Below are 12,471 nucleotides of genomic sequence, written 5' to 3'. Positions count from 1 at the left end.
TTGAGATCTTTGAGTAATTGATGAATATTCTGCAAAAATGAACTTGAGATCTAGATAGAGGACCCCACCAGCTTTCCAACGATGTCTAGTTTGCAAAAAACAGAATTGAGATGTGCAAGATATGGCCCTAAAACGACTAAACTAAAGATCTGACTTTGGAGACCTGGTACAGAAAATTGGAGCAGAATCTAACAAAACACCCAGCACCATTGGATAGGCATCAGAACCAGCTTTTCAACAATATCTAATTTGCATGATTTCGAGCTCGTATGCCCAAGTTATGGCCAAAAAACCACAAGCAAGTCAAAAAGAAAAATTGGTTCCAAGAAGGTTCAAAAATGGATTTTCCAAAATAAAAGTGTTATTGGAAGTTTTTTGCAAAAAATAAAATATTCTTCAAACTGTTGGAATACTTTGCCTCCTAAATACCAACATGTTGCAATTGTAATCAAAGACTTGCATTTTCTGAACAAGTCTTGGATGCTATCAAAATTTGTAGGATTCAAGCCAATAAGCTCATTCTCCGATTGAAACCCCCTCGATGCATATTGCTTCCTAAACAAAGACTCCAAAGTAGTCTAGATTTGATTGGGTGTGGTGCAAGACTCAACATGAAAGAGAAGATCTGGAGACAGACATGCATAATGTCCCAAATGCCAATCACACCTATTGAACCACTTTCTCTTCTCAACAACACCTACAGGCTCAAGTTTTGTACCCATGGTCTCTATAAAACCCCTATTTCTTCAGATTAATCTCCATTTGTTTTTTCCAACTATAGTAGTTGAATGGAGCGAGGCGTGTAATATGATTTGGATCCATGATAAATGAATGAAAAAAATACAGAAATGGATTGATACAGCTATATAGATCCTCTCAATGCCAAAAAATTTCACTTGACTCGAAAAAAAATCAATTGATTTGCACGTTTTTCAAGAAAGGGAACCCAAAAGGGCAAGATTGAGATCTTTGAGTAATTGATGAATATTCTACAAAAATGGACCTGAGATCTAGATAGAGGACCCCACCATCTTTCCAACAATGTCTAGTTTGCGAATAACGGAATCAAGATGTGCAAGATATGGCCCTGAAACTACGAAACTCAAGATCTAACTTTGGAGACCGAGTACAGAAAATTGGAGCAAAATCTAACAAAACCACTAGCACCATTGGATAGGCATTTGAACCAGCTTTCTAACAATATCTCATTTGCACAATTTTGAGCTCGTATGCCCAAGTTATGGCCAAAAAACAACAAGCAAGTCAAAGAAAAATTGGATCCAAGAAGGTCCAAAAATGGAAATTTTCCAAAATAATTATTATAGGAATTATTTTGCAAAAAAAAAAATATTCTCCAAATTGTTGGAATACTCTGCAGACCTCCGCTAAAAATACATGGGGTTCACTAAATTTAGGACTATGCCAAAGTTGGAGGGACGCCACCAAAAATAGGGTGACATCAACATTCTAGGCCTATGCAGGCTTTGTACCTGCCTATGTAGGTTGTTGTCCTTCTTACCCTTCACAAAAAACTTTAATTTTTCCAAAATTTAATAAAAAAAAAAAATTAAAAGATTTTACCAGTGCTGGAATTTTTTGTGGATTGCGTAGGATGATGCAAAAGGTACAACACCTACAGCACACGTACAACCATTTGATCTATACAAATTTGACACTTCATGAAACGTGCCATCAACAAATTCACCCAGATTGACAGTGACAGATTTTGACAAATTGATAGGCATTTTTAAGGTTTTGGGGCTTCTAAGCATGATGGTGACCTCTGTTTTGCTCTAAAGTGCCCAATTTTTTTGCTAGCCCAAAACTTCAACTACTCAGATTTTAATGAAACTGCAACTGATCTATAGGTTTTGAAACATTGCGAACACGATGGCAACCCTTGTTTGAGCCCAATGTGCAAAGAAAAATCTCTCAAGGCTGGATCCCTCAAGAATATGGACAGGATCTTAGCAAATCTGCTTTGATACGGTGTAAGAGCAAAGATTGAGCTTGATACCATGTAGAAGCTGATGATACAACCATAGGAGCCAAAAATCATCTGCAAGCAAAACCCTTGTCACACTAAAGAGATCAAGCAAGGATAATCTGCTCAACACAACCTGAGAATTTTGTATTGATTACACAAGATTATGATTATAATGAATGAATGAATCCTTATAAAAAGATGAATGAAACCCTAATGCTAGATTAAATTAACTAGCGCCAAGTGTCACAATCATAATGAATAAGACAACTTAAGCTATTATTAGCCTAATTAAATAAAAGGAAAAAGCACCTAAGTTTATCTTAAGTGAAAAAGTAATTAAAGGACCTAATTAAATAAATAATTAGATAAATGTCCTAATTACTCCAACACAAACCACTTCCATAGCAGAACTAAGAAAACATGATTGGTTCATAGCAATAGAACCAATTGTAGCTCAGATTTCTACCCCTTTGTTCACTTAGACCTTTCTGTTCAGCAATGAGAAACCTGTACACCAGCTTGTCAATATGTGAGGAAAGGCAACAACCCTTGAAGCACAATCTAGCCCAAAATGCACAGACTCAATGTCGATTCCTGCTATGGAGATGCAAACAACCACCTCACAATCTGCAAATTAGAGAATACATATCCAATCACATAAACTGATTTTATACGATACTTAAAGCTTATCTATATTTACATTATAATAATATTACATATAGGCCACCCTAGCCCAAAGTGCAAAGGTACAGCTGCAGACTCAATCACTACCTCCTTTAACTTCACGTTGTTAGTTTTAGGATCAGAAATGTAAGCAATCAGAAAATGCAACACATAAGACAATGAACACGATGTTTACCCTGGGAAAACCCCCCTACTTAAGGGAGAAAAACCCAGCAAATAATCTCTTATATATCAGATAAAGAAGTGCAGAATTCTGCATACAACAATCAGACCTTATACAGGGCCAAGTCTCATACAACAATATATATGTCTCTTCTCTTGAATGAATGATTATACTTCCTGAAGAATTCAATCTGCTGCTAGGAGGATGCGAACTTCTGCTGCTGCTTAGGAGAGGTGAACTTGAGAGGATGAATTGTGACACACAAAATGAGAGGACTTGATCTTCCTTAAATACATAACTAGGCAACCTCTTCTCTAGGTCGACCCCCTAGAGAAAATACAAGATATAAGAATATTAATTGCCCATCAAGGCCGACCTGCCTTGGAAAACATTTCATTTAATTTTATTTAGAACATGAAGGCTGACCTGCCTTTAATTAAGAGAAAATAGCTCCCGAAGCTATAAAACACTAACACACGTTACAAAATATAAATTAGACTGTCTGCTAATTGTGTGCAACAAGATCCTCCTATGCTTAATATAATAGCTTTCATATAATTATTTCAAAAGCACATTACTTCATATGCAAGCAAATTATGCACATGCTTTTTGTAAACATAGACCATTACATTGTTTTATGTGCAAGCAACCTTTTGCACATACATCCTCTAATTTTAGGACTTGATGACAATATTGTTTCATGCTATAAGTGAGACACTTCAAAGTCCAAAGCCTGAAAAACTCTACAGCCGCTGGAAATGCAATGATACATTCCTTAACCCATGTCTCAAGAATACCAATATGACTTGGTGACCAATTTGATATATAAATTTGGCCCTCTAATTTACAGACAGAATGAAACTGTGTGTTTGTCAGATTTTTGTATAGATATATTTATGATGCAAGGTGACAATTCACTACATCAGGAATTTGATGATGATAGACAATGTCCCAAAAGAAGAGTGAATCTTGAGCCTGAGGATGCCAGTGAGTGCTTTGAAACCTGCTGTAATCATGCATTTATGAATAGCAAAATGCCAAGCTCACTTCAACAGTACAAAACATGTTGATATAGTCTTCCCAGAAACTTCTGTTAGATAAAGCTCATTCCATTGAAAAAATCAAGACAAGAGAGCAAAATTACTCCACCACCAAGTTGGGAAACCAGTGTCTTCATGTGTCATAAATGTGAATCGATTGATAAATTTATTTCTTTATAATGGACCATTGATCTTTGAATATATTATAAAAAAGAGTGGATACATCAACATTAGCCTCAGTAACTAATAGTCCTATATAATTTGTCCTCTCCTTCCACCCAGCAATATAAATGCCTAAAATTTAAATTCCATTGGGGCTGTTCTGATATTTTTTCTTCATCGAGTATAATATTCTTGGTCCTCTTCTCAAAGACCCATGCTATAGAATGCAAATTACTGGGTATGATCATGTAGTTTACTATAAAATACCCAATTTGCTTCAATGTGAAGTAGTGAAGTTACAATATAAAAAAGTATGTTAACTGTTACTATAATATTATCAAATTTGTAATAAATACAAAATATGCTGTTAGCTGCCTAACTTCATCAAAAATGTTATTCCAATCAAACATTAACTTCTATCATTTTATAATACAGTAAAAATTACTAGAGGAAGATACTCTTCGGTCCACTAAAATTCTTCCAAAAGCAGGAACAAACAACCTCAATATAGAAGAAACTGATGACTATGATAACATTCTATCACTAAACTATTATACTTATTATTTGTGAAACAGTAACATTTTAATATTGCAATTAAATTTTTAATGCAAACAGCTAAAATAATTAAGGAAAGCATTTGAAACTTACCCAAAGCAGCAATTCCAACTGAAAGTTCCTCCAAAGAGTGTGAATGTGAATGGCCAACAAGAGAATCTATGCCATCGTGGTTATGGTTATTGTTGTGGGTGTGATCGTGGTCATTATTAAAAGAATGTGCATGAGAATGGTTGTGAGAACCACCTGAAAACCAAAGCATCAAATTACTAACACTTCTCATAGTTATATCATTTAATAACAACTGAAATAGATCAGCAAATTGTCTATATGATCGTTAAACATGTTGGTCACTAAGAGTTGGAAGAAGATTTAGATACATGTAATGAATATTTTGATTTTCACATAGATATATCAATCAGTCTTCATTTAGAAATTAAAGGTGTTACCATTAAAATAATGAATCAAAGACAGAATTAGGTGAATAAAAATATTGTGTTGAAAAACAAAGACGGGACACACTCGTGTACTCAAAAAACAAGCAATCAGATCCCCTCCATCCTTCAGTAATAATGTATATTACCATGAAATGGTAAACAACTATTGCAAGGCCTGGTTTTAAAAGTACAACCTACCAAGAAAATATATGATCAATTCAAGAGGTGAAATCCTTAAATGATTTCATCAAAGCGTTTATATACAAAATGAGAAATGACTGCAGATATCATCGCACTTCCTCCAAGCAATATCATGTTTTGGAGGATTTCAAGTTAATTGAAACAACAGCATTATCCACTAAATTGTAATGTCCCATTCCCGAACTAAGATTGCATAATAAATAATAATAAAATTAAAATATTAAAAATAATATATAATCCCATTCCCGAACCAAGATTGAAAAATAAATAATAATAAAATTAAAATATAAAAAATAACATATACTATTCATTAAAACAAGGAAAGGGAATGGGAGTTTGATTTCTTCTAAAAAGAGAAGATTATAAATGCATTATTAAAAGGCTCACTTGTTATGGAAGGGTGTGATTTCTATTCAAAGAGTGAATGTTGATAATTAAAAGAAGATCAAATAATTAAGATCAAGATTATCGTTGTTCAAAGAGGGAGTGTGATATCACCATATTGTCAAATAATAATAATTTATATCATCAATTATTTAATTATGATCTTATGAATGAGCCTTTTAGTATTATATAATCAGATTCATAAACATAATAAACAGATTATTACTCACATCCACATTAACATTACATGTTCATTAAATATTATATAATATTAATATTCTTATTTACAGAGTAATTATAAGACAAAATAATGTTAATAGGACAGGGATGATGTATGATAAAACATTAATAAACAATGATTTAGATTAGGGAATAAACAAATAGTGGCAGACCAGATCTAACACATGTCAGATCTGTCTGCCTTTGCATCAAATACATAGAACATACGTGAATTAAAAGACAGCGATCTATCATTCTAAATAAACACATACAATAGATATATTAATACCTACAAGTGGCAATCAATAATCAGCAAAGGAAAGGTAATCGATCTTGCCCACACTAAGTTTACAATATTGAGCATTAATAATAAAATAATAAAGTATTATTCTAATGCCCTCCCTTACTGCTCAATCTATCAACTACACCAATAGACCCCCTAAATTTTACAAACTTATCTGGACTGAGGGGTTTGGTGAAAATATTTGTTGACTGCTCCGAGGTAGGAACATACAGCAACTGAATGGATCTGTCTTCAACCAACTACCGAATGTAGTGACAATGAAGTTCTATATGTTTTGTTCTCTCATGGAAAACTGGATTCTTGGCAAGTTTGAGAACTCCCTGATTCTCCGAAAACAAGGGAGTCGGACCTGCTTGAGATATTTGCATATCTTCAAGCATCCGGTGAAGCCAAACTGCCTCACAAGCTGCCTTAACAGCTCCTCTATACTCTACTTTTGTCGAAGAGAGAGCCATTGCCGGCTGCTTCTTACTAGTCCAGGTGATTGCACCAGATCCCAAACTGAACACATATCCAGAGGTTGATTTCCTGTCATCAACTGAACCTGCCCAATCTGAATCTGTGAACCCACTGAGTCTAGGATCATCACTCCTAGTGTAAAGAAGTCCATAATCCGAGGTGCCTTTCACATAGCGTAGGACACGCTTCGCTGCTACCCAATGATCAGCCCGGGGGATTGTCATGAAGCGTAAGATGTAGCTCACTGCAAAACTGAGGTCAGGTCTAGTGGTAGTGAGATAGATGAGACTGCCCACTAGTTGTCTGAATTGTGTTTCATCTACAAGAGGAGAATCAAACTTCACTGACAATTTCAGACCAGTCTCCATAGGTGTGGAAGTAGGTTTGCAATCCTGCATTCGAAACCTGTCAAGCAAGCTTCTGGCATACTTGGACTGAGAAAGGAAGATGTTACTATCAGTCTACCAAACCTCAACACCCAAACAATAATGAAGAAGTCCTAAATCTGTCATATCAAAAGTGCTGCACAAATCCTGTTTGATTTCTGAAATCAAATGTGCTAAATTCCCAGTAATGATCAAGTCATCCACATAGACAACAAGAAAGAGAATATCATTACCAGAGTGTTTGATATACAGATTACTGTTTGAAGGACTACGCTGAAAGCCATGAGCAACCAAGTACTGATCAATTTTTATGTACCATGCTCGAGGAGCCTGTTTAAGTCCATAGAGTGCTTTCCGGAGTCTACACACTTGCGGTTTTGAACCGTCAACCTTGAAACCAGGAGGCTGCATCATGTAGACTTCTTCCTGCAATTCACCATTGAGGAAGGCACTCTTCACGTCCATCTGATGACTTTCCAACCATACTAAGTTGCAATGGCAAGAACAAGACGAATAGTACTCATCTTGGCAGTAGGAGCAAAAGTCTCCTCATTGTCAATGCCTTCTCGCTGTGTGAATCCTTGAGCAACTAATCTGGCCTTATAATTATCTAAGGTACCATTTGCATGATACTTGAACTTATATACCCATTTACAGCTAATGGGTTTCTTCCCTGGAGGAAGATCTGAAAGAACCCAGGTGTGATTCTTCTAAAGACTTTGGAACTCAGCATCCATTGCCTATTCCCACTCTGGAATCCCTTTGGCCTCTGCATATGTTTGAGGCTCATAGATTAAAATGTTAGCCATAAGAGCAAAATTAACTATGTTTTGTTGTTTACCCTTATTTCTGAAAGTTCTACCCTCAATGAGCTCATCAGGACAAAGAGCACTGATGGTCTTAGCCCACCATTTAGGCCGAAGAGTAGATGTGCCAACATCAGGAGCAGGAGGAATAACTGGAAGAGGAAGTGGATCAAGATCGGGAGGAGGAGGAAGATTAGCATCTTCTGGAGGAAACTCAGGTAGTGCATCATCAAATACAGAATCTGCATCACCCCTCCCATCAGGTGAACCGAATGGAAGACAGATACCTAAGTCGGACGCCTTCAAAGGCTGATCCTCAGAATGCTGCGAAGACGAGAAAAGCTGAAATGGTCCTCGTTCTTCATCAAAGACAACATCATGACTGAAGATAAGACGATCAGAGTCTACATCAATTAGTCAGTAAGCCTTATGGTTGTCACTGTACCCTATAAACATGAGCTTCTAACTCTTGGAATCCAACTTAGTGCGCTTGGCATCAGGAATCCACACATAAGCTAAAGAGCCAAAAACTTTCAAATGGCTGATCCTAGGTTTGCGACCAGACCATGCTTCCTCGGGAGTCTTATTTTTAACAGCATGAGTGGGTGACCTATTAAGAAGATAGACTGTTGTGAACATTGCTTCTACCCAATATTTCTTAGGAACGTTTCTATGTTCCATCATAGACCTAGCCATTTCTGTAATGGTGCGGTTACGACGTTCTACAACGTTGTTTTGTTGAGGGGTGTATGGTGTGGTTAACTGACGTTTTATGCCATGTGTATCACAGAAAGTAGAGAAAGCAGAAGAACAAAACTCCCCCCCATTATCAAACCTAAGAGTAATAATAGAAGAACTAGACTCTTTTTCTACTAAGGCCTTAAATTTCTGAAATACAGTAAACACGTCTGATTTTTGCTTGAGGAAATACACCCACATTTTACGACTGAAATCATCAACAAAAAGCAAGAAATACCTGCACCCAGTAACAGTAGTATTCATTGGACCACAGACATCAGTGTGGACCAGTTGCAGTACCTTAGAGGCTCGCCATGACTCACCATCCTTGAACGGTGTTCGGTGCTGCTTCCCAACCTGGCAAGCTTCACAAATGCAATGATTTTGAGTTTGAATATCAGATAGACCATGTACTAAGTCTTCCCGAACAAGCTATGCAAGATAATGAACGTTCAGGTTACCATATCGCTGATGCCAGAGACTGCTTACAAATGAAGATTTAGCTGCGAAGGCATGCTCAAGAGAATCGCCTGTATCCACAAGTCTATAAAGACCATGAACCTCAATGCCCACAGCTACAGTAGTGCTAGAAGCACGATCAACAATCGAGCACTTATGTGTACTGAAAAACGACATCCAGCTAAGGAGAATCCCGCATAATCTGACTGACAGAAAGGAGGTTAAGTTCCATATCAGGAACATAGTACACATTGAGAAATATGAGATTCCTCCATCAAGACTGTATCTGAACGTTGCCCTTGTCAACAACAATGTACTCTTCACCACCTCCAAAAATAACTGAATCAGTGTAGGGGGAGAACTCAACAAACCAGTCACGCCTGTGAGTGAAATGACGAGAAGCACCAAAATCAATGTACCAGGCAGAAGACTTCACATGATCTGCAGGTCTTTTAGCCATGAAGGCATAAAAGGCAGACTCTTTCTACTCTGTGTGCTCAGCAACATTGGCTTTAGGCTGAGACCCTCACTGCTTCCGCTGCTCGGAGGCCAATTTAGTACGGCAATCTTTGATCATATGACCAAATTTGTGACAGTAACTGCATTGCACCTCCTTTTTCTTGAAACCATCCTAAGACTGAGAAGAGCTCTTCTGCTGAAAGGACTAGAATGACTAGGATTTGCCTTTATCCTTGTGAAAGGATTTGGCAGCAAAGGCATGTTCTAAGGAGGCTGAAGTAGCACCGCTACCAAACTGTTGTTTCCAACGATCCTGCTGCAGAAGTTTGGTGCATAACTCTGGAAATTTCAGATCAACATTAGTAGAAGTAATGTTGAGAGTCTCTATAAAGTGCTCATACGGTTTTGGTAGACTTTTCAGAGTGATGACCACCATATCCTCTTCCTCCATTTTCCGACCAATAGCTTGATCTCGGATGTCCTTAATCTTTGTAAGATGCTCCTATAAAGACATGTGTTCATCCATCATAATGGAGAACGGCTGATTCTTCAGAAAAAAGGCTGGACTCTTGTCGGATGTCCATGAAACTCCTTCAGATGCTTCCAGATTTCTGCAGCTGACTTGCCGGAAGGAATCTAAGGTAGTTGGTCATCTGTAATAGAGAGCTTGAGAAGCATAACAGCTTCTCGATTGCGGTCATCAAACTTGTCCTGGTCAACTCCAGGTGTTTGAGGACAGGACTCCATGTCCAAAACAAGATTATCCAGGCAACAATATTCAAAAATAGTCAACATGCGCTGCTTCCAGGTGTTATAATTTTTCCCATTAAATCGCTAACTGCCTTCCAACATCAAGTTGGTCAATGACGCGATCTTGCACATTTCCCAATGCATGGAAAACGAAAAAACTGAGAAGAGGCGCTGGCACGGAATCACGCTTTTCAAGGCATGAAAAATGAGGTACTAAGAAGATGCTAAGTGTACAAAACCTGAGGTACGAGGTTCAATGCACTGAGACCTAGTCCAGGCACAAATTCCAATGCAGAAGATAGGCGGATACAGGTACAGACTTCAAAAAATAGATGAAGTACGGCTGGCACAGATTTCGAGAAAATTTTGTGGCTGACCCAAAAAAATCCGAAGACAGCCCAAAAATCCTTGCGAAAAACCCAAAAAGAATCTGAAATCAGAATTGAAATCCACTAGCACGAAATTCAAGACAGGGAGAACAATGCACCCACAAAATTCTGAAAACAACCCAGTTGAGCTCTCGAAAAACCCACCAAGAATCTCCAATCGGAAAAAAAAATCGACTTGATTTAAAGGGTAAAAACCCTAATCGAAAATGCAGATTTCCGTCCAAAAATGGCAGAAAAAAAAATTGCAGGTGGAAAAAATCACGTCACGCGCAGAGGATTAATGGCGTTGCGGGACGAAGGTCTGGTTAAAAAGAAATCTGTCACAGAAAACACGAAGAACAGTAGAAAACCCCGCCTGAAAGAAAACCCTTTGGAAAAAAAAAATTGAATTTCGAATTCTGAAAAAATCACAAGCCCTAGATTTGTTTTTTCAGTGATGAAAAATTTCATTCAAAAATTTTCTTTCTGCTCTGATACCATATTATGCAAGTAATTGGTAAAAAATTGAATGTATATTAACAATGAGCAAACGCTCAATAAATAGGATTACAAAGAATTACAAGAGAGCAAGTTTCTAAAAAGAAACTGCCAATAAGATCGAGCAAGATCTTATTAAGATGTTTACACTAAGTTTACAATATTGAGCATTATTAATAAAATAATAAAGTATTATTCTAATAAAAAAGTGGTACAAATTCATGATGATTTCGCCCCCCCTTCAAGTTGGCGCCACTTTCTAGAGGAAGAAGATTCCAAAGAATCTTCAAGATATGCTTTTGTGAGGGTCGACCTAGGTTGGAGAGGCATAAAGTGATTTGGGCGATGCATTTGGAGATATCTTGGATTCATTTTTATGATTATTATTCTGATTTGCAAGGTCTGCAGCAACGTTTCCAGCTATGGCAGCCCAAGGAGGACGTAAACCCTGCACTCTTTGATGGTGTGGACGAAACCCCACACCCCCAGCAATACTACAGCAGCATTAATTGATCAGCATTTGGCCATTAAGGGTTACAACCAGCAAGGGATTCACCTTCATCAGCATAGACAAGTCTGAATCATCAAATCTGGGCGATTTGTAAGTGATTTCCAGCAGATACAATCTTCCAATTGCAGATCGTACCTTTCCAGGCTGGACCGTACCATCTTCCCTGGCCTGGGGCCACAAAAAAATAATTACAAGGGTTTTGTTAAAGTTCTTTGGCTCAGAATTCATTATTGTTGAATAATAACAGCATTCCATTAGTTTCTTTAGCAAATAAATCACTTGTGTGGGCAGTACGAACATTTATTTGGGTAAAGTGCATAAAATTCAAGGGTTTGTGCCTGGCACCAGTCAAGAAATCACATTGGATATGCAGATTCTTTCTTAAATTTGTTTTGGTAAAATTCTTAGCAAACATAATAAAGCTTATTGGAGCTGTTAGTGCATAGTGGAGGCTCCCCTGTCAGCATTCTTTCAATTCCAGTCAATAAAAGAAGCTCATCCGGACAAGCATTGGACTCCTGGTAGGCCAATTTTGGCTCTGGATGCGTTTAGTAGTGATTTCATTAGATTTGTAATTTGCTGTTAATAAATTCTGAGTTCGGAAGATTGCATCTCAATTAATCTTTCCTATAGTGCATTCATTGTTATTCATTCTTTTGCTAAAACCACGAGTAAAACCCCAAAAGAAGGCACTAAACTCAAAACTCTATCAAAATTCCAAAACATATATTCACTGGTCAAAGACTCAGATTGAAAACAAATACATCAGATTAGAGCCAATTCCTCATTGTCATCTTTCATCCAACGAACCAAGAAGAAGACCAATCCAATCAGACTTAAAACATCTACAGCAATCAATTAGGACAACAATCCAGACCGAGAGAAGGCCATATCTGTATCG

At 37.3% G+C, this 12,471-nt stretch overlaps 1 protein-coding gene across 1 annotated transcript in view; it reads right to left on the bottom strand.

The window, feature by feature from the left end:
- The window catches only part of LOC131043861 (IAA-alanine resistance protein 1), a 129,028-nt gene that overhangs the window by 51,809 nt on the left and 64,748 nt on the right, over positions 1–12,471 (bottom strand). The window contains exon 5 of the mRNA XM_057977088.2: positions 4,685–4,837. Coding sequence (XP_057833071.2) covers positions 4,685–4,837 — 153 coding nt within the window. The remainder of the gene's footprint in view (positions 1–4,684; positions 4,838–12,471) is intronic.

Source organism: Cryptomeria japonica, chromosome 2 (assembly GCF_030272615.1).
Source record: "Cryptomeria japonica chromosome 2, Sugi_1.0, whole genome shotgun sequence".
NCBI classification, from domain to species: domain Eukaryota; kingdom Viridiplantae; phylum Streptophyta; class Pinopsida; order Cupressales; family Cupressaceae; genus Cryptomeria; species Cryptomeria japonica.
This window is presented reverse-complemented; position numbering and strand designations above follow the sequence as displayed.